This window comes from Myxocyprinus asiaticus, chromosome 49, assembly GCF_019703515.2.
Source record: "Myxocyprinus asiaticus isolate MX2 ecotype Aquarium Trade chromosome 49, UBuf_Myxa_2, whole genome shotgun sequence".
Classification (NCBI taxonomy): Eukaryota; Metazoa; Chordata; class Actinopteri; order Cypriniformes; family Catostomidae; genus Myxocyprinus; species Myxocyprinus asiaticus.
Window position 1 is genome coordinate 4,136,228 of NC_059392.1, and position 23,758 is coordinate 4,159,985.

At 40.1% G+C, this 23,758-nt stretch overlaps 1 protein-coding gene across 1 annotated transcript; it reads left to right on the forward strand.

The window, feature by feature from the left end:
- Positions 1–3,213: 3,213 nt before the first annotated feature.
- On the forward strand, positions 3,214–14,766 carry LOC127438344 (hyaluronidase-2-like). Its single transcript, XM_051693871.1, has 4 exons — positions 3,214–3,659; positions 4,383–5,376; positions 12,242–12,331; positions 13,190–14,766. The coding sequence occupies exons 2-4, from the start codon at positions 4,390–4,392 to the stop codon at positions 13,574–13,576; spliced, it is 1,464 nt and encodes a 487-aa protein (XP_051549831.1). The 5' UTR covers positions 3,214–3,659; positions 4,383–4,389; the 3' UTR covers positions 13,577–14,766.
- Positions 14,767–23,758: the final 8,992 nt, after the last annotated feature.

The window sequence follows — 23,758 nt, forward strand, 5'->3', positions numbered from 1 at the left end:
ATGTTATTACATAATGATTAAAATAGTTTTATGGTACCTGACTGTTAGTTTTAGTTTAGTTTTATTTTTTCACATTGGGGCCTGGGTAGCTCAGCGAGTAAAGACGATGACTACCACCCCTGGAGTCTCGAGTTCGAATCCAGGGCGTGCTGAGTGAGTCAGGTCTCCTAAGCAACCAAATTAGCCCTGTTGCTAGGGAGGGTAGAGTCACATGGGTAACCTCCTCGTGGTCACTATAATGTGGTTCTCGCTCTCGGTGGGGCGCGTGGTGAGTTGTGCATGGATGCCGCAGTGGATAGCGTGAAGCCTCCACACGTGCTATGTCTCCACGGTAACACGCTCAACAAGCCACGTGATAAGATGCGCAGATTGACGGTCTCAGACGCGGAGGCAACTGAGATTCGTCCTCCGCCATCTGGATTGAGGCGAGTCACTACGCCACCACGAGGACTTAGAGTACATTGGGAATTGGGCATTCCAAATTAGGAGAAAATGGGAGGAAAAATAAATAAATTATCGCATTACAGGGTGTCACTTTGGTAATGCAAAATAATGCAGTAAACGTTTAAAAAAATAAAAGAAACAAAGTTTTACACATTTAAATTTATAACAAAATTCCATCAAATTGAATGGAGTAATCTTTAATAAAATGCAATAAAAAACTAAATATTTATAAAGTATTAATTTAATTTATTTAAACATTGCACAATTCAAATGTATGAAATTTTGTTTTGAAATTGAAATTGAAATGCGTAAATCTTAAAAATAGGCTAAAATATTGAGTGTAAACAACATAAAATGTTACATAAATGAGAAGAAATATTCATATTTTCATGTTTAATGAAGGCGAGTTGTAAAGGTTTTAAACTGTATAATATAAACTGTGTATAAAAACAAAAATAATTTCAATTTTATTCCATTTTTGTTCTCGTTAGTTTTGGGGTCATCAAAATGTCTTTTTGTTTAGTTTGTTTTTCCAATTATACTGCTTTTTATTTTTGTTTTCTTCTTTTAACGGAAAGTTTTAAATTTTGTTAACACTAATAACAAACCCCGCCTTCCCACTAATGCAGACGCCAGTTCTGCTACAGCACTGACCGCAGCCTGTCATTACACCCATCTTTACTGTAACACATGGGAAAAGGGTCTTTCCCGGAGGTCTTTTTGTTCAGTAGTCGTCCTATAAGGATTCATAGTTTGAGCCTGAATAAGCTTTTGTTCTCGGCAATGACAGATGCAGTTAGATCCTTACAAGCATTAGCCTCTGTAAAGCGCAAGTGGGTTAATCAGTTTCTCATGGGTCGGATTCTTAAAATAACAGTTCACCCAAAATTAACATTCTGCCATCATTTACTCATGTTGTACCGTTATGACTTTAGATCTTCCAGGAAAACAAAAGGAGAAGTTTCGTAGGGTGCAGGAAGGATTGGCAATGCAACAAATTATGTGTGTGTGTGTTTTAACTTTGTCAGCATGCGTCTGTTTGTAGGATCATAGAGTTCAATTCATAATCACTTTGTCAGATTCACGTTGAGTCAGCACACAGCATGGGTTCCAGTGAAACGGGAAACAACTGTGCCCTATGGTCAGCTGACTTCCTGCCTGTCAGAGGGTAATGTCTGTTCCGGCAGCATTGTGCCCACATGGAGCTGCCTTACCGGCTGTGTTATATAATGTCATTTTTGGCCTCTTTTTTAATGTACAGTTTAAATTGAAATGTTTTAACTGCAAACTGGATAATAATGTAACTGTGGAAATCTGGATCTGAAATGGCTTTATACCTTTGCACAAAATGTGCAACTTTATTTCAAAGCCCTTATTAAAAAACATAGGTACTTGGGTGATACATGGTACAGTGATTATAACAACTAATAACTAACTAATATCTAATATTACTAACTAATATTATAATACGATCATGTTATTTTGTTGGCACTGAATGATCACCATATAGACCTACCATGGTATTTACATGGTACTTCAAATTATTTCAAATAATACCATGATATTACCATGATGCATGTCCAAAAACCTAGTATTACCATGATACATGTCCAGAAACATGGTATTACCATGGTACATGTCCCCCAAAACTGGTATTGCCATAATACATTTCCAAAAGAAACACTGTTTTACCATTGTACATGGCCAGTTAACTTGTGTTGCCATTGCACATGTCCAGAAATATGGTATTACCATGGTATATGCCAAAAAACTGGTATTAGCATGGTACGTGCCAAAAAAACTGGTATTAGCATGGTACGTGCCCCCCAACAATTCATGGTATTACCATGAGAAATGGTGTTACCATGGTATATGCCCAAAAAACATAGTATTACCATGATACATGTCCAAGAACATGGTAACACCATGGTATTTGCCCAAAACACTAGCATTACCATGGTACATGGCAAAAAAATAAATGGTATTAGCATGGTACGTGCCCCTTAGCATGGTACGTGCCCCCCAAAATCGTGGTATTGCCATGATAAATGGTGTTACCATGGTATATGCCCAAAAAACATGGTATTACCATGATACATGTCCAGAAATATGATAACACCGTGGTATATGCCCAAAAAACATGCATCACCACGATACAGGTTCAGAAATACAGTAATACCATGGTATATGCCCCCCAAAATTGTATTACAATGGTACATGTCCAATAAACTGGCATTACCATAGTATATGTAAAAACATTTATACCATATGGTATTACCATTGTTTATACCTAAAAATATATGGTATTACCATGGTACATGCCCCCAAAAACTAGCATAACCTTGATAGATGTCCAAACTATAACCATATTATATGTTCAGAAACATGGTATTACAATGGTATACACCACCTGGTATTACCATGACACATACCCCCAAAAAAACATGGTTTTACCATTGCACATGTCGACAAAAATGGTATTGCCATGGTACAAGTCTAAAAAAAACTGGCTGCACTAATGTCCCATATATACACACACACACACGTTAATGTACCTTGACACTTTTTGTAGTCATAGACAGGCTACTGTTAGTTCTGCCCTCTTATGATGTGATAAATAAAACACAGAAAAAAGGACGTAAAAAGCAGAACTTCACATAAGATTTCACAGTGAAATGTGATCTGTGTGTAATCTAGAATCTCGTCAGTTTTTAGTTCAGTTCAGTAGAAACTCTTCATCCCCAGCGGAGAAATGCGGACGAGACCAAATTACTGAATAGGGACGATCAGACGAACATATATACCGGATCTTTACTCGAACACTAAAGGCAAAGGATTAAATACTTTATAAATAATTACCACTGTCTAGAAAACTGTAATCTATAGGTTGTAATGATACCTGACGTCACAGAATAAGTAAATCGTGCGGTTTCAAAGAACTCGCACCCCTCTGACTTCAACAATATTCAACAGTTTCAGGGCCGAAATCTCCACACCTTCAATCACTCAAGCAGAAGGAGCTGTGAGCTTTCGCTACACACTGAGACGTGAAAACAATGATAGCTGGGTGTTTTATTTTGAAATAGCTGCTGGATCTTTGTAGTTATGTGGTCTTGGCATCTAATTGATTGATAGATAGATAAACAGACGGGTGAATAGACTCTACGTGGGTGATCGGACCGGTGTGCTGAACGGGTTCAGTCCGATCTGTGCAGGTCAGTGTGTTTCCTTTGAAAGATGTTTACAGTTATTTTTGTAACTGTTTCTCTGATGGAACATGCAACAATGTTACAATGAATCGAACAACGTAGAATAAAGTGTAACAAATTTGAACGTTCCATAGAACGTTCTAAACAGGAGAATATCAGAGTTTCTTTATTTTCCTATAGCTCAACTGGTAGAGTATGGTACTAAAAATGTCAAGGTCATGGATTCGATTCCCAGGGATCACACGTACTGATCAAATGTATACGTTAAAAGTACTGTAAGTCGCTTTTGATAAAAGTGTGCAGATTGTAAATGTTAGGAAATCACTTAATACTGCAAGTATGTGATGGTATGATGACTTTCACACCAGTCTGATATGGTATCATAAGTGCTATTTCATTGTATTAAGAGAGTAGATCAGTCCCACCTCAACACCAAAGTTACAGAATGACTACATAGAGGTCTCATAAAAACAAGAACGGACTCCAATCAAAACATAGATAGATATAACATTTTGTGATAAATATATTCAGGGATGCGCTGATACCAATTAAAAAACAAAACAAAACAAAAAACTATTGGCCGATACAGATTGGCTGATATATTGGTCTATCTCTACTTTACACAATACACAACGGTGTTCCAACTTTCAGATTTTGCAGATGGATATTTGAGATGTTCTAAAGTTATTCACAGCTGTTTTCTAACTGTTTTGTTTTGTGTGTTTATAGTTCTAAGATGAGGAATGTCATGCGTACTTCTGGGTCGGCCCAACCTCAACGGGTCTCTTGGCTGCAGCTCTTGTTTTTGCTGCACCAATGGACCTGTTTACAAGCTCAGCTATTAAAAACCACTAGATGGCCGCTGTATTCCGGCAAGCCTTTGCTGTTAGCCTGGAACGCCCCTACAGAAGACTGCAGACCTCGACATGAAATCGTCTTCCAGCTTGACCAATTCCAGATAGTGGCGTCGCCAAACGAGGGCTTCACAAAGCAAAATCTCACCATCTTCTACCAGAACCGTCTGGGTCTGTACCCGTATTACGGGCCGGGCAACACTGTGGTCAACGGTGGGCTACCGCAGGCTGCTAGTCTCACTCAACACCTGGAGAAGATGCCAGAAGGTCTCCAGAAGTACATCAAAGACCCTACGGCCAAAGGTCTGGCTGTGATTGACTGGGAAGAGTGGCGGCCACTTTGGATACGTAACTGGGGCACTAAAGACATTTATCGTGAACGTTCAAGACTGTCAGTCTTGAAGAAGAACCCAACCTGGTCTCAAGACCAGGTGGCCAAAGTTGCCCAGCAAGAGTTTGAGCTCTCTGCTCATAAATTCATGTTGGAGACTCTCAGATTGGCCAAAAGCTTAAGACCCAACCAGCTTTGGGGGTTCTACTTGTTTCCTGACTGTTATAACCACAATTACCAAAGTAACCTGAAAAATTACACAGGACGTTGTCCGGATGTAGAGGTAACGAGAAATGACCAGCTAAAGTGGCTTTGGACGGAGAGTACAGCTCTTTTTCCTTCTATATACATGGTAAAATTGCTGAAGGACAAGCAGTCTGGCCGACAGTTTGTACGGAACCGGGTCAAGGAAGGGATGAGGTTGGCGTCTGTTGGGGATGGGCCGGCCAGGCCTGTGTTTGTCTACACACGGCCCACTTATGCAAGCGCCATTCCGACCTCTAATGGTAACCCATCTGAACTCTCAATGATGTCAGAGGTGAGATTCTTGGATGGTTGTGTTTGTCATGGTGGGGCATTGCAAAGAAGCATGTTTTAACCTTTTGGGATGGTTGACCCTCAAGTGAAAATTGTCAGTTTACTTTAATTTACCAATGATGTTGGATGTCATTGACATCAAACCTGGTCTTGAAAGTGCCATATTTGAATGTATACGAACACAAATGAGATGTGAGAGCTGACTTTTTTTAAACAGAATTCTCATTTTTGGGTTAACTATTCCTTAAATACTGCACCAATGAGGCCCCCTGTTCGTTGAAATTGACCTTTACAGGTAGATGCTGTATTTGTCTGAAAAATAGCATAATTTGGGATCTGTAAGTATGAAGTTTTAAAGGTGGATATGATTGGTAATTATTCATAGACTGTGGTAAGTAGTCAGTAAACTGGTATTTTTTTTAATCCAAAGTGATTACAGAGTCAGTTCTATTAGAGTAATGCAATGAAGCTGGTCACAAAAAAAAAACAGTACATTTTCAATATTCATGGTACTGCACAACCCAAACCCCATTTTATGCCAACACTAGACCTACATGTACCCAGCTGAATAGATCTGTGTGATGGTCTGTTGACCTCTAAGGCTGTTTGAAGGAAGTTTTGGAGTTCATATTTCAGGAGCGCAGTGTCATGGTGTATTTTTCCTGGCATTGAACGATTGTTCCCAGTGTGATGTACACTGGTGACCGAAAGTTTGGAATAATGTACAGATTTTGCAGCTTCGGAAGGAAATTGGTACTTTAATTCACCAAAGTGGCATTCAACTGATCACAATGTATAATCAGAACATTACTGATGTAAAAAACAGCACCATCACTATATTAAAAAAGTCATTTTTCATCAAATCTAGACAGGCCCCATTTCCAGCAGCCATCACTCCAACACCTTATCCTTGAGTAATCATGATAAATTGTTAATTTGGTACTAGAAAATCACTTGCCATTATATCAAACACAGTTGAATGCTATTTGGTTCATTAAATGAAGCTTAGAATTGTCTTTGTGTTTGTTTTTGAATTGCCACAGTATGCAATAGACTGGCAAAAAAGAAACAGCTTTCTCTAGAAACTCATCAGTCAATCATTGTTTTGAGGAATGAAGGCTATTCAATGCTTGAAACTGTCAAAAAACTGAAGATTTCATATATAGGTGTACACTACAGTCTTCAAAGACAAAGGACAACTGACTCTAACAAGGACAGAAAGAGATGTGGAAGACCAGATGTACAACTAAACAAGAGGATAAGTACATCAGAGTCTCTAGTTTGAGAAATAGACACCTCACATGTCCTCAGCTGACAGCTTCATTGAATTCTACCCGCTCAACACCAGTTTCATGTACAACAGTAAAGAGAAGACTCAGGGGTGTAGGCCTTATGGGAAGAACTGCAAAGAAAAAGCCACTTTTGAAACAGAAAAACAAAAAGAAAAGTTTAGAGTGGGCAAAGAAACACAGACATTGGACAACAGATAATTGGAAAAGAGTGTTATGGATCTTAACCCCATTGAGCTTTTGTGGGATCAGCTAGACTGTAAAGTGCGTGAGAAGTGCCTGACAAGACAGCCACATCTATGCCATAAGTGCTACAGGAAGTGTGGGGTGAAATGTCACAAACTGACAGCTAGAATGCCAAGGTTATTAATGTTCTGACTATACATTGTGATCAGTTGAATGCTACTTTGGTGAATAAAAGTACCAATTTCTTTCCATAAGAGCAAAATCTGTACATTATTTGAAAATTTTGGCCGCCAGTGTAGGTACAGAGAAAACAGACTTTAAACTGACTGATATGTCAGCTTGTCCTAAATATAGCATGAATACATGTGCAGAGTCGTCTCTGCTTTTTGGAGACAAAGACTCATCTGTGTTCCACTAGATTCCCCCTTCGAGTTTTGTTGGCTCTGTAAAGCAAATACCACAATGCCATCAGCAGCTTGGATAGCATGTGAGGCCCTGAGGTTTATCGAAGTCGACATTTGATGATGTTTACCAAAGATATTCAAAATGTACCAAAATTGGCATTAATGCAAAAATATAGTGTCACATGACAGAATTTACCTCAAACATTAGGCTGTGTTAATCATGATGACGGGATACATCCTTGAAAGCTAATTTATTGTACGTGATTATGGATTGATCTTAACGGCATACAGATCTGATGCTGCAAACATGACACTTCCAGTAGTGCTAACACAAATATCTCGTATCATGCACCAGTCATCGACAAGTGCAAGGAGAACAAATGAATGGCCACTGTTTGCGATTAATTTAATCCATCCGTTTATTTATTAAAGTTGCTTTTCCACACCATTCAAAATAATAGATGGCAGTCATGAATTAGCCCATAATACAAAAAACATATCATTTTTGTGTACAAAGATGTTTTAAATGAAAAATAAATACACAGTACTAGAAGAAAGGTTCAGTGTGCTTTTTTGAAACACTAATATAGCCCAATTCTATAAAATTATTGTTTATACTTTTGGAGAAATGCCGGCATAATTCCCTGTATTAAATTAAATAAATTAGCCTACCGAATGAATAAAGCATTAAGTAAAATAATTAATTACCAAACTAAAAAAATGATATTGTTATGTCTATATACTTGCCTTTTTTTACACAAACTTAAATTATCCTTACCCTGTTCTGTAGATGAAACAAGTCGGCTGAATGACATTCTCAGAATGTTCTAGACTTTTTTCAAGACTATAAACTATCAGAACTATTTGTCCAGTGCTGAGTTCACTTTCAGAAAATGAGCTTTTGAACCTTTTAAAACATTTAAATATTTTAAATCTAACCCTCTTTACATCGGATCACATTTGCTGAGCTTCTTCAGAAAATATAAATTGCATTATGACATTAAATTAATTTTAGATGACAATCAAGTTCAGTTGGTCGTTAAAAGTTGCTGGACAAATATGCGGGATATAATGCAGTTGTGATGGCGATACTTTAGAAGATTATTCAAAATAGCCTATAGAATATCAGAAATGTATCATACATGTAAACCCTGATATTACACCGCATCAGTGTTTCTTTAATAGTTGTGCACACAGCATATACACATGGATGGATGCTCCTTATACTAAGACTGAAAGTTTCCTCCACTACTTGGTGCAGGTTGCCAGCTTGAACAGGGCCATGACGATTCGCTTTCGGGTCGGAACCGGTGGCAACCTGCGATAGGCGCAACATCAGGACCGATATTACAGTCCTGTTAGAAGGGCAACTGCTCCCTTTTGATTGCAATTCCATCTTCTGATTGCATTTATTTGTGAATTAAAATGACAGTAAGCTGGCTAATTTCAATGAATTGTCTCAATACTCTCCCCATTTTACCAAAACTTCTGAGAAAAAATCTGGGAGGCGAAAGGTACACAATTAGCGATAAACGCATTTCTGTATGGAAACGGCTTAAGGGCGTTCACACTGTGCTTGTTCACATGGACACCAGACAGCCATTTATTTCGAGAAAGCGGTTTAAGACATAAAAGCGACGTTCGCGTTTACATGCACTGTGTAAGCGGTGTACTCTTATACATGTGGCTCGGTCAGTAAGCAGTTTTCTCAACGGCGAAGGTGGTATAACGTACTTTTTTGTGACGCTGGTGAAAATAACAAACATGGCGTCTGAGGACGGCATAACTATATTTTGTTCTCTGTTGCTTTTCTTTATTTCCAGATATCCCACAGTTGCTGCTGTGTTTGTTTCCTTTACTTTCTATCGCGGCTTGCATTAGTGGTGCACCGATCAGGAAATCTGAGGCCGGTAAAGATCTCTGATTTTTTTTTTTAACACTAAGATTGGCCGATACCGATTTTTTTACTTAAAGTGCCCTTTGCCACGCTTTTGCAAGTTATATTCTGCAGTTATACGTTTATGCCCCACACAGTAAAATTACGGATTTAAAATGAATGTTGGCCGATTTCAATCGGTGGCCGATCGATCGGTGCACCCCTAGCTTGCATTGTGCTGCGACACTTGCTAGGTTGTGTATCCATCATGCTTTTTTAGGACATGGTATCAAGCTACACTGGAATACCATATGTTCTGCTTGTACATAAATAGGTACATTTTGAATACATTTTGAATGGTAAACATCATCAAATGTCGACTTCGATAAACCTCAGGGCCTCACATGCTATCCAAGCTGCTGACGGCATTGTGGTATTTGCTTTACAGAGCCAACAAAACATCATACTCCGGCATATCTCCTGCGCACTTGAGCTCAAACGCGGACTCGGGACAGTGGACGATATTTTAAATAGTGTGTTATAGGTTATATTGTTCGTGTGTGTGCATTTTATTAATTTTTTTCCATTTCTGACTGTTCTGCTCAGAAATGTAGAATTATTGCCACAACGCTGACTTGTTGTTATGATGTAGCATTACAACTGGTGACGTTAATTTATCTGGTCTTTTCCGGTCTCTTCAAAAACCTTTACAAACTCTGTTTATTTGTTTACATGACCACATAAGCTGCATTCTCCGTGAGAAACCAAGGTGTGTTAAACTACTTTTTCTTAATCGTCATTTACATCATGTTTCGGAACGCCACTTTCCGCAAAATCCCTGGAATAACCATTTTCTTCTAAACAGGATCACTGAAAGTGATGACATTGCTGGAGTTCGCAAAGTAGTTGTAATGTTTGGGGCTCTGTATAAAGTTTGCGAAAGCGGCACACCATCGCGCAACCAAAAGTTTTAAACTTTTGCCGCAACACACTCTAACATAGATATCTGTTGACCAATGAGAATGTCAGAGTGGCGTGTCAAGCATTGCTTTTAGCAATCCAATTTGCTGTATTCCCAACTGATTTATTAGTGACACAGCTCTTTCCACACCCTCGAAATTCTTAAGATGAGAAAAACTAGGCTGCATGCGGACAGTCAGAAAAACTAAGTATACTTTGGCCTTAAAGCATCTTCAAGGCTGTCAAATGGTCCGTCAGAGCTTCCTCTAGTGTGTAGTCGCCCTGAGTACGACCTTGGATTCATAACGGGGTCTTGAATATCACATAACATCTACTGTGCATATTTGTGTTTCAGTGAGCCGTTATTTGCATCTGTTTTACAGAATGCCAGTATGTGTGATGTGAATTTGTGTGAAATTGAGTCAGTGAATGTTTGCATTCGTAAACGAATGAGTGAGGTTTGGCCACCGGTTGCGTTTTGGATTCGTCAGACTTGTGTGGAGAGCCTGTTGTCTGCTTCCAGATATAAATACCAGAGACAACCCGTGAGAAGTCCAAACCAACACTTTTACACCAAACTCTCAGAATGCGTCTAAAACAGGCCTCGCACTGTAAAACAGGAAACACAGCAGAGAGAAATGCCACACTTTAGCGACAACAGAGTTTCCTTGAGACATTTGAGTCTTAATGAATTCGTCATATGACCTGGTGAATTAATTCAGCGGCTTATATAAGGCAGAACATGAATTTTCCATAAACGGTTTGAATAAACTCCACTGTAAAAGCCTCACACTAATTACACTTAGTAAATGAAACTGAATATGTTTTACGGCACTGTAGCGTAAGTTTACGATGCCTCGGAGGTACAGTCAAACAAATCACCACAACACAGGGCTATATTTTGTTAAAACTCTGGAAGCTCAGTCATAAATACTGATAATTGAAAAAGAAGCTTTTTTGCTTTTGTTTATTTACAAGGTTTAAAATAGATTTTGAGTCCAAGATTTTTAATGTGGTCACAGACTTTAGGAAGCCACTGTATACACTGCAAAATTAAAATAATAATAATAATAATAATAAATTATATATTTATTATTTGTATTTATTATTATTTTGTTTTGTGTGTGTGTGTGTGTGTGTGTATGTGTGTGTGTGTGTGTGTGTGAGTATTTTTGTCTTATTTTTTTTGGTAAAAAAAACAAACAAAATCTAAACATCCTTTAAAAAAAAAAAAAAAAGAAGACTTGTGAAGTAGAATGGCATAAGATATGGTCTTGTCTTCAGAGAAGCCTAACAAAATTTGGTGTGGTTTAAGCTTAAACCAAAAAAAACTATTTGCCATTGGGATACAAAAAATACACTTGTTTTCCCTTTGAATCAAGTTTTTTTCTGACCCCATTGGCAAATACTATGTTGCTAAATTGTTATAGATTTCTCTGAAAACAAAACAACATATGTCATTTCGCTTCTCTAGTAAATGTATCTTGTTTTAATAAAAGTTTAGACAGTTTTCAGACAAACATTTTTTTTGCCATGCATCTCTGATTGAGAAGTTACGCTTTGTAGTTTTATCACAAACCTTACACTAGATCCTCTAAAAGCTACTTTTTTGTGAATTGATAAAACACAACTTTTATCATAGCAAAATAAGTGATTCATTTGTGAAAGAGTCTTTGGAAACATTTGGATTGTCTAAGAGAGAATGACACTGAGTCTGTGTAGAGTCATTGAAATGAGAGGTGTAGTATTTAAACAAAGGTGAATGACTGAGTGTATGATTGTGTGAGTAATGTAACGAAAGGGTGAAGATGAATTGTGTGGTGAGGAAAATGAGAAGAATGAAGTCCTTGTTGTCAACTACTTATGTCACTCACTATGTCACTCTTTACAAATATACAAACACTAGACCTACTCACAAAATCTCCCGCATGAAAGTTTAGAGTTTAGTAACGATTGTTACAATTTGACAATAGTTACGATTTGATGACTTGTAGGACTATGAAGTCGTTCCATTTCAGAAAGACACCCATGCAGTGAACTGATTTACAGGAACTACTATCAAAAACACGTGTTGACCAAAGATCCGATTGTATTATTTGGGTTCAGATTTATTCATTTCTTACTGTATTTTGCCTTTTCTTTCTCTCTTAGTTGGATCTGGTATCTACTATTGGTGAGAGCGTGGCGTTGGGTGTAGCTGGTGTTATTCTCTGGGGTGACTCCACCTATGCAAGCAGTCTCGTAAGTTTGCGTCCTCATCAGGCCGTTGACTCCCGAACTTACAACAGTGGTTTCACAATTGGTGTTTATCAATGGTCCCACCATAAATGATAAATGGCTATATGTAGCAACATATTTAATGTGTCAGAAAATATATAAATAAAAATAATTACAAAATTATATTTTTGGGGGCCTGGGTAGCTCAGTGAGTAAAGACGCAAGTTCGAATCCAGGGTGTGCTGAGTGACTCCAGCCAGGTCTCTTAAGCAACCAAATTGGCCCGGTTGCTAGGGAGGGTAGAGTCACATGGGGTAACCTCCTCGTGGTCACTATAATGTGGTTCTCACTCTCGGTGGGGTGCGTGGTGAGTTGTGCATGGATGCCGCGCAGAATAGCGTGAAGCCTCCACGTGCGCTACGTCTCTGCGGAGGACGAATCTCGCAAATCTCGCAACTGAGATTCGTCCTCCGCCACCTGGATTGAGGTGAGTCACTACGCCACCACGAGGACTTAGAGCACATTGGAAATTGGGCATACCAAATTGGAGAAAAAATAAATAAAACAAAGCCTTAATGTATTTCCGTGACACGTATAAATTCATAAATGCACTTGCTGTAAACGAGTGAAGAATGTTCAATCACAAAAACTCAAATGTTTTAATTTGCAAGGCACAAAAAAAAAGTACGTGTTCAATAAATGTACGGTTATCGGACAATTTCAATAAATCTAAAATTGGTCCAGTATCGGCTAATTGATCAGTTTAGCATATACATATATCTATATATCTATCACTAATTTACTACTCTAATATGTAATGTATAAAAATGTCTAATGTAAAAAAAATTATAAGTGAATGCTTTCTCATCTCGTCCCCTTCAGGTGAGTTGTTCTAGTCTTAAAGAATACCTGCAAGGGCCGTTGGGTCAATACCTGCTTAACGTAACGTCCGCTGCCGAGCAGTGCAGTCGGAATCTCTGCGGATTTCGCGGACGCTGCCTTCGCAAACATCCGGACACGGATACGTTCCTGCACCTCAGTCCAAACACCCACCGCATAGAGCGCCAAGGCAACACTTCAAAGGTCATAGGCCAGATGGGAGTAGAAGAACTTCGCAAGTTAAGAGAGGACTTCCAGTGTCAGTGCTACAACGGGTATACAGGGGAAAACTGTAGCCAGGGGAAAACTGGGAACAGAGGTATAGTGTTCTGGAGCACCTGGTTGCAAGTTCTGCTGCTACCACTGGTGTTGATGGGGTTTCTACACTGAGGAAAGGGGGAGTTTGTTGGAACCACTCTTAAGAAGGATATGCCAGACCTTTTCTGAAAAAGAGGTCTTTCCAAGAGGACAACGGCAGGCTGCAATCTCTCATTTTCGGAGAAGGGGTGAAACGGAGAAGTGGAAAACACACAAGCTAACTTTGGGGAACTATCTCTGCAGCTCAGTGGTGGTTTTGTGTGGTTTTGTTCAAAGAGATCGCCCCCTGCTGCATGGGAGGCTGAACTGCAGGCAGGCAGAATTCAGTTTTTGGTACTTAATGGTTTGTGTAAATGAAACCTTATCTGTCTGAGTGCCTTTTTCTTATAAAGTTTGATGTGCTGTATCTACAGGCCTTTTTTGCCTTCCTTTTATCCACGTATGACCTTATTTTTTGCTGTGTCACATGACTAGCTCTTTAAAAGGGACAAATTGTGTTACTGTAACGCTGCTGTCTCGTTAAAATGTCGTTGGGTGAATCTCACAAAACCTGTCAAGAACGTGTCTGGGTCATGTGGGCAGGGAGGGCATTTATTTTCTGAAATAGTTTGGGTTCCCTCACAATAGTTGCCATACCCTCGCAATAAGTTTTGCATTCCCTTGTAATAAGTTTTGCATTACCTCTCAATTATTTTGGGTTCCCTCACAATAGTTCCATTACATCACATTAAGTCTTGCGTTCCCTCTCAATTGTTTTGCATTCCCACTTAATAAGTTTTGTGTTCCCTTGCAATAAGTTTTGCGTTCCCTCTCAATTATTTTGTGTTTCCTCGCAGTAGTTTCCGTTATATCACAATAAGTTTTGCATTCCCTCTCAATTATTTTGGGTTCCATCGCAGCAGTTTCCATTATATCACAATAAGTTTTGCGTTTCCTCGCAGTAAAGTTTTTGTTCCCTCGCAATTATTTTGTGTTTCCTCGCAACAGTTCCATTCCCTCGCAATAGTTTCCAATCCCTTGCAGTAAGTTTTGCGTTCCCTCTAAATTATTTTGTGTTTCCTCGCAGTAGTTTCCATTATATCACAATAAGTTTTGCATTCCCTTGCAATAAGTTTTATTTTCCCTTACAATTATTTTGGGTTCCCACACAATAGTTTGTTACCTCACAATACTTTTGTGTTCCCTCGCAAAAGTTTCCGTTCCCTCTTAATAATTTTTGCGCTCCCTTGCAATAAGTTTTGCATTCCCTCGCAATTATTTTGGGTTCCGACGCAATAGTTTCTGTTCCCTCACAATAACTCTTAGTTTAACAATAAGGATTATTATTTTTATTACCATAGTATTGTCACAGTCTGTCTCCCTCATTCTCTTCAAGGACTCTTATTTTGAAGTTTTCCCCTGGACTCCTTTTCCCAGGATTCACTGCCCTAATCACTCCTATCAGCTCATCATCATCTGCACCTGCCTTCCATTCCCTCCTTTGTTTCTCAGTGTATAAATACCCTCTAGTTTTGTTAAGTCTTTGTCAGTCTTTGAAGTGTTGTGTTGAGTTTAAGAAGTGTTACAGTGTGCATAGTTTTTGATGTTAAGAGTTAGCGTTTGTTCCACTCCAACGATTGCTATTTAAGAATTTGAAGTATTTACTCCTGCGTCTCCTCTCTTCCACTCCAGACACCCAACGTTACAAGTATTGGTTTCCTGTATTATTACTATGGTTTAACCACAAATATAATTGTTCAAATATGGTTGCTGTTATAAAACCATGGTAAATTTTATGGTTATGGTTTTACTACAAATACCATAGTTGAACCATAGTTACTGTAGTAAAACCAAGGATAATTTCTTAAGGGATAAATAAAGCTATTGGAGGAATGCACAACTTTTTGTGAAAGAACACAATATTATTTCAGAAAATAAATTCCCTGCCTATCTACAAATATGATTCTCACATTTCATTTAGTATTTATTTTTGTACTGTATCACAGTAAAGATAAATACTGGAAAACAACGATTTTGTTCAAATAAGCAGCAATTAAGGCAATACTGCAAATACTTCAATGATGTATAAATACTTTACAATTTAAATACTGTATCATTTTTGTATTACATTAATGGGAATTTGGGAGGAAATGTGCTTAATTGTCATGAAAATAATGTCATGATGCAAACCGTTTTAATGGTAAAAAACATGCTTCATTTTTAATGGAAAATATCATTTCTTATGTCCTACTTGAAATGAAATATGACCCGGACACATTCTTGTCATGACTTGACCACTGCTGGATAGTGAGGGATTATTTGTCTTTTAACTCGCTTTGCCAAAAACAATGAATGTAAATGTGAAGTCAGTGTATTGCAGATTTTTTTTTTTTTTGCATTTTTTCTGCCTGGTTTGCACAGAAATATTTTGATTCAGAATTTTCCCATTTAATTGCTAGACTTTGCATTTCTGTTGTTTTTTTGTGTGGAATAAACTGGAAAGGTTTCAGTGAAATGTAAGGCGTTATTACATGGATAACAGGGCCTGCCAGAAATGTTGTCATATGTAGTTTAATGTGTCTTTATATGTGAAATTCTGGTGGAATTGAACGACGTGACTTAAGTCTATTTCGGGTTGGTTTTCCTGTTGTTTCTTCAGTGTAGTGCCTGTAAATGATTCTGCATCATCAAGTGAAAGCATTTGTGTCCCTTAAGAACAGGAAATCCAAAAACCTGAAAGCTGTTGAGGTTTATTATTAATTGTTATTTTTCATATAGCTTCATACCAAACTGTGCTTGTGCTGTCCAGGGCCAGACTGACTTGTATAACTTAAATACAAGAGCTTTTATTTACACGATGAAATGTATGATCAGGTGTTTGGTGAATGATCCTAGTGAATTGTTTTGAAATTGTTTATATTTTTTACAATAAATCTTTTAAGATTTAAAATCTCCCTGGTGAATGTGTAATTTACTCTCACAATGACTCCAGAAATGTGTCAGCTACAGATCAAACACTGTTTTGCCCTCGTTCTCACAAGCTTGTTCGTGTTTTCTCTAATTTCCACCCCTTCATTTTCTGGGGGTAGTCAGACAGTGCCAAAGGGAGCATTACGGGGCTGGCATTACAGAGAACGCGTTGTGTAATAACTCAAACCAGACATCCAGTCTCTGCTCTGTTTTGTTCACTTTTATCCCACCTCAACCTCCAAGACCCCCAGCGGGGTCTTCCATTTAAAAACTTCCATGTATTTACTGGTATGTGTGAGTAATATTGGAATCATTGGGAATTGCACTGTAATATGGATTCCACATGTCTTGCATGTCTTTGTGAATACGTCATCTGAATACACTTATATAAGACTCTGTTGAACAAAGAGATGCCATGTCTTTATATCTTATTTGACTACAATAGAAAACAATAGTTATACTCATTCATTTGTTGTTTATTGTTATCAAATTACTAATTTACTGTAGCTGTTGCAAAGTAACCACAGTTTAATTGTAGTATTTGTTGTAAATGTGGTATTTGTAGACCATAGTAGCCACAGGAGGAAAAAAAAACATAGCTCCTTATTACCATGGTAAGCTTACAAAGCAGTATCATAGTATCAGATTGATTGAGTGAGTGATTGATTAGATATGGTATTATCATGGAACATGTCCAAACACTTGCTACGTCAATGGTACTTTGTCAAAAACAGAACATGGTAATATCATCAGTGTTGGGTAAATTACTCAAAAAAGTGAAATACAAATTAATATTTACATCTCTACAATTGTAATCAGATTACTTATTAATTTATAGAAAAGTAATCAGATTACTAATTTAATTACTTTAAGTTACTTTCTATAGCACTGTCTGTTTTTCCGCTCAACGATTTCAAAATAACATCTTGAAATGTAATGTGTCACTATGTTTTGACAAAGTAATTTGATTACAGCAACTAATTACTTTGTAATTAGATTACATCCACAACTGTAAAATGTTATTTGTTGTGGTAAAATAGTAGTGTAACCACATTTAGAAACTGAAACTACAGCTGCAATAAAAATTTGGTTGTTTTCTACTTTTTCCCAATATATTAGTTAAGGCCCGGGTATAATTAATTTTTCAGCGTTGCGGATCTGATTGCACCCCTTCGACCGTGTTGCCTTTCAAAGTACAGAAAAGTTGAGAAAATCTGGGCTGCACGCGACAGTCTGCTTAGACTGTGCTAATGACGAATTTTGCGTCTCGTGTACTGTGTGTGGAAAACCATAGTATACAGTGCATCTGGAAAGTATTCACAGCACTTCACTTTTCCCATATTTTGTTATGTTACAGCCTTATTCCAAAATGGATTAAATTCATTATTTTCCTCAAAATTCTAGAACCAATACCCCATAATGACAACGTGAAAGAAGTTTGTTTGAAATCTTTGCAAATGTATTAAAAATAAAAAACGAAAAAAAAAAAAAAAACACATGTACATAAGTATTCACAGCCTTTGCCATGACACTCAAAATTGAGCTCAGGTGCATCCTGTTTCCACTGATCATCCTTGAGATGTTTCTACAACATGATTGGAGTCCACCTGTGGTAAATTCAGTTGATTGGACATGATTTGGAAAGGCACACACCTGTCTATATAAGGACTTACAGCTGAAAATGCATATCAGAGCACAAACCAAGCCATGAAGTCCAAGGAATTGTCTGTAGACCTCCGAGACAGGATTGTATCGAGGCACAGATCTGGGGAAGGGTACAGAAAAATGTCTGCAGCATTGAAGGTCCCAATGAGCACAGTGGCCTCCATCATCCGTAAATGGAAGAAGTTTGGAACCACCAGGACTCTTCCTAGAGCTGGCCACCCGGCCTAACTGAGCGATCGGGGGAGAAGGGCCTTAGTCAGGGAGGTGACCAAGAACCCGATGGTCACTCTGACAGAGCTCTAGCGTTTCTCTGTGGAGAGAGGAGAACCTTCCAGAAGAACAACCATCTCTGCAGCACTCCACCAATCAGGCCTGTATGGTAGAGTGGCCAGACGGAAGCCACTCCTCAGTAAAAGGCACATGACAGCCCGCCTGGAGTTTGCCAAAAGGCACCTGAAGGACTCTCAGACCATGAGAAACAAAGATTGAACTCTTTGGCCTGAATGGCAAGCGTCATGTCTGGAGGAAACCAGGCACCGCTCATCACCTGGCCAATACCATCCCTACAGTGAAGCATGGTGGTGGCAGCATCATGCTGTGGGGATGTTTTTCAGCGGCAGGAACTGGGAGACTAGTCAGGATCGAGGGAAAGATGAATGCAGCAATGTACAGAGACATCCTTGATGAAAACCTGCTCCAGAGCACTCTGGACCTCAGACTGGGGCGAAGGTTTATCTTCCAACAGGACAACGACCCTAAGCACACAGCCAAGATAACAAAGGAGTGGCTCCGGGACAACTCTGTGAATGTCCTTGAGTGGCCCAGCCAGAGCCCAGACTTGAACCCGATTGAACATCTCTGGACAGATCTGAAAATGGCTGTGCACCGACGCTCCCCATCCAACCTGATGAAGCTTGAGAGGTCCTGCAAAGAAGAATGGGAGAAACTGCCCAAAAATAGGTGTGCCAAGCTTGTAGCATCATACTCAAAAGATTGAGGCTGTAATTGGTGCCAAAGGTGCTTCAATAAAGTATTGAGCAAAGGCTGTGAATACTTATGTACATGTGTTTTGTTTTTTTTGTTTTTTTTAATAAATTTGCAAAGATTTCAAACAAATTTCTTTCACGTTGTCATTATGGGGTATTGTTTGTAGAATTTTGAGGAAAATAATGAATTTAATCCATTTTGGAATAAGGCTGTAACAACAAAATGTGGAAAAAGTGAAGCGCTGTGAATACTTTCCGGATGCACTGTACTTTGGCCTTACTCCGTTTTTGTGCGTTCCAGAACGGATCACGCCAGGTCGACCGCGTTGCCTTTTAAAGTATACTCTTTTGACCGCAAGTGAATACTAACCCGTTTGATGCATGCGCACAACGACTGCTTTGTCGCTCATTGAGTAAAGACGCTGACTACCGCACACATCAGGCAAAGATGTGCAAGTGTTTTAAGCGCTCTCTCCGAGTAACGGAGTACATGCATGGATACAGAAATGCGCTTGAATTAACGTAATTTCAAAATAAAAGTCATTATGTGATTTCAAAATAGAAGCTTCTCTAAACCTTTCAAAATCATTCAAAGTTTATTAAATTCTCACTCTGTAATGGGGTTCGCGCGGGCATGTTGGAGCCAAGGGCAGATGCCTATGTCGACTTTAGGACAGGCCGGCCCTGATCAATACTATCATTATTTTTTTTTTATACATGTGCAGCAGTGGACCAGCCCAAATTTCCCAGTGGCCCACTGTTTTTCACAATTCCTGACATTTAATCATAGAAAACATTCCCTGTCTTAGGTCAGTTAGGATCACTACTTTATTTTAAGAATGTGAAATGTCAGAATAATTGTTGAGAGAATGATTTATTTCAGCTTTTATTTCTTTCATCACATTCCCAGTGGGTCAGAAGTTTACATACACTTTGTTAGTATTTGGTAGCCTTTCCTTTAAATTGTTTAACTTGGGTCAAACGTTTTGGGTAGCCTTCCACAAGCTTCTCACAATAAGTTGCTGGAATTTTGGCCCATCCCTCCAGACAGAACTGGTGTAACTGAGTCAGGTTTGTAGGCCTCCTTGCTCGCACATGCTTTTTCAGTTCTGCCTACAAATTTTCTATCGGACTGAGGTCAGGGTTTTGTGATGGCCACTCCAATACCTTGACTTGGTTGTCCTTAAGCCATTTTGCCACAACTTTGGAGGTATGCTTGAGGTCATTGTCCATTTGGAAGACCCATTTGCGACCGAGCTTTAACATCATGGCTGATGTCTTGAGATGTTGCTTCAATATATCCACATAATGTTCCTTCCTCATGATGCCATCTATTTTGTGAAGTGCACCAGTCCCTCCTGTAGCAAAGCACCCAACAACATGATGCTGCCACCCCATGCTTCACGGTCGGGATGGTGTTCTTCGGCTTGCAAGCCTCACCCTTTTTCCTCCAAACATAACGATGGTCATTATGGCCAAACAGTTCAATGGTTGTTTCATCAGACCAGAGGACATTTCTCCAAAAAGTAAGATCTTTGTCCCCATGTGCACTTGCAAACTGTAGTCTGGCTTTTTTATGGTGGTTCTGGAGCAGAGGCTTCTTCCTTGCTGAGCAGCCTTTCAGGTTATGTCAATAAAGGACTTGTTTTACTGTAGATATAGATACTTGTCTACCTGTTTCATCCAGCATCTTCACAAGGTCCTTTGCTGTTTCTGGGATTGATTTGCACTTTTCGCACCAAACTACGTTCATCACTAGGAGACAGAATGCTTCTCTTTCCTGAGGGGTATGATGGCTGCATGGTCCCATAATGTTTATACTTGCGTACTATTATTTGTACAGATGATGACAATAGATGGCGCCGAGTATGGCTGCTGCGTTGCGAGCTCCGACACAACATAGTAGTGTTTTGTTTGTTTTGTTCACAATTCTTATGTTTTTTGTCTTGGATGTTGTCTGCCTTATTGTCTACAACAGACAAACACTTTTGGACATTGGTTCAGCAATTTCACACCGTAAACCGGACTTCAAATTTCTCAATGCCGACCCGCTGTTTACAAACATGCAAGCGGAGCCCTTTGTCTGGGCAGCACGGCCATGGAAACGCAAAAGGAAAAGGGGAAACAGAGCTGGCGTTCTCATCAGAGTAAGACGCTACGCAAATCGACCCCCGCTACCCAGTATTCTACTGGCAAATGTTCAATCTCTGGATAACAAGCTCTGCGAGCTGAAAGTGTGGATCTCTTTCCAACGAGATACAAGGGACTGCTGCATTGTCTGCCTTACGGAAACTTGGATGTCTGCGGAGATTCCAGACTCAGCCATTGAACCCGCGGGGTTCTCCGTGCACCGAGCGGACAGAGCGAAAGACCTCTCAGGTAAAAGCAGAGGAGGTGGTGTATGTTTTATGATCAACAAATCCTGGTGTGATCAGAGGAATGTACATTCTATCAAGTCTTTCTGCTCTCCTGATCTGGAATTTCTTATGCTTCTGTGTCGACCATTCTGGCTACCGAGGGAATTCACAGTGGTCATTATCACAGCTGTGTACATTCCCCCACAAGCCGACACAGACCGGGCACTCAAGGAACTGTATGGGAGTATAAGTGAGCAGGAAACCATGCACCCTGAGGCTGCGTTCATTGTGACCGGGGACTTTAATAAAGCCAGTTTAAAATCAGTCGCACCAAAATACCACCAGCACATTAGTTTCAACACACGAGGGGACCGGGTTTTGGACCATTGCTACTCTCCCTTCCGGGATGGCTACAAATCCCTCCCCCGCCCACCATTTGGCAAATCGGACCACTCTTCCATTCTGCTTCTGCCCGCTTACAGGCAGAAACTGAAACAGGAAGCACCCACCCTCAGAACGATCCAGTGCTGGTCGGACCAATCAGATTCTACGCTACAAGACTGTTTTGATCACGCGGACTGGGAGATGTTCCGGTCCACCTCTGATGACGACATCGAGATTTACGCTGATAGCGTAATGTATTTCATCAGAACGTGCGTAGAGGACGTGGTTCCAACCAGAACAATACGGATCTATCCGAATCAGAAACCTTGGATTAATAGCGATATTCGCGCGGCACTTAATGTGCGGACCTCCGCTTTTAATTCCGGGAACGCGGAGGAGCATAAACAAGCCAGTTATGCCCTCCGAAAAACTATCAGAACCGCAAAACGCCAGTACAGGAACAAGATTGAAGGACAGTTTAACACCACCAACTCTAGAAGCATGTGGCAGGGAATTAACATCATCACGGACTTTAAAGGGAATAAAAACTCCGCCATGAACACCGCTGCCTCTCTCCCGGATGAGCTAAATACTTTTTATGCTCGTTTCGAGGGAAATAACACCGCCCTCGCGGAGAGAGCTCTCGCGGCCGAAGCTACAGAGGTTAGTTCACTCTCCGTCTCTGTAGCGGATGTAACCCGATCCTTCCAACAGGTGAATATCCGCAAAGCCGCGGGCCCAGACGGCATTCCGGGCCGCGTCATCAGAGCGTGAGCGAACCAGCTGGCTGGTGTTTTTACGGACATTTTCAACCTTTCCCTCTCTTTGTCTGTAGTCCCCACATGCTTTAAAACATCCACCATTGTGCCTGTTCCAAAACAATCAAAAATAACTTGCTTAAATGACTGGCATTGTTGCTCTGACCCCCATCATCAGCAAATGCTTTGAGAGACTAATCAGAGATTACATCTGCTCTGTGCTGCCTCTCTCTCTTGACCCGTTGCAGTTTGCTTACCGCAACAACCGCTCCACTGATGATGCCATTGCATCTACAATACACACTGCTCTCTTCCACCTGGAAAAAAAGAACACTTATGTGAGAATGCTGCTTGATGAGAAACTCAGGGCTCTGGGCTTAAACAGCTCGCTGTGCAGCTAGATCCTGGACTTCCTGTCAAGCAGACGCCAGGTGGTTAGAATAGGCAGCAACATCTCCTCATCACTGACCCTCAACACTGGAGCCCCGCAGGGCTGTGTTCTCAGCCCACTACTGTATTCCTTGTACACACATGACTGTGTGGAAACACATAGCTCCAATGCCATCATTAAGTTTGCTGATGACACGACGGTGGTAGGTCTGATCACTGACAATGATGAAACAGCCTACAGAGAGGAGGTGCACACTCTGACACACTGGTGTCAGGAGCACAACCTCTCCCTCAATGTCAGTAAGACAAAGGAGCTTGTGGTGGACTTCAGAAGAAAAGACAGAGAACACAGTCCCATCACCATCAATGGAGCACCAGTGGAGAGAGTCAGCAGCTTAAGTTCCTGGGTGTCCACATCACTGAGGAACTCACATGGTCCGTCCACACTGAAGTCGTTGTGAAGAAGGCTCATCAGCGCCTCTTCTTCCTGAGACGGGTGAGGAAGTTTGGAATGAACCGCCACATCCTCACCCGGTTCTACACCTGCACTGTAGAGAGCATCCTGACTGGCTGCATCTCCGCCTGGTACGGCAATAGCACCGCCCACAACCGCAAAGCACTGCAAAGGGTGATGCGAACTGCCAGACACATCATCGGAGGTGAGCTTCCCTCCCTCCAGGAAATATATACCAGGCGGTGTGTGAAAAAAGCTCGGAGGATCATCAGAGACTCCAGCCACCCGAGCCATGGGCTGTTCTCACTGCT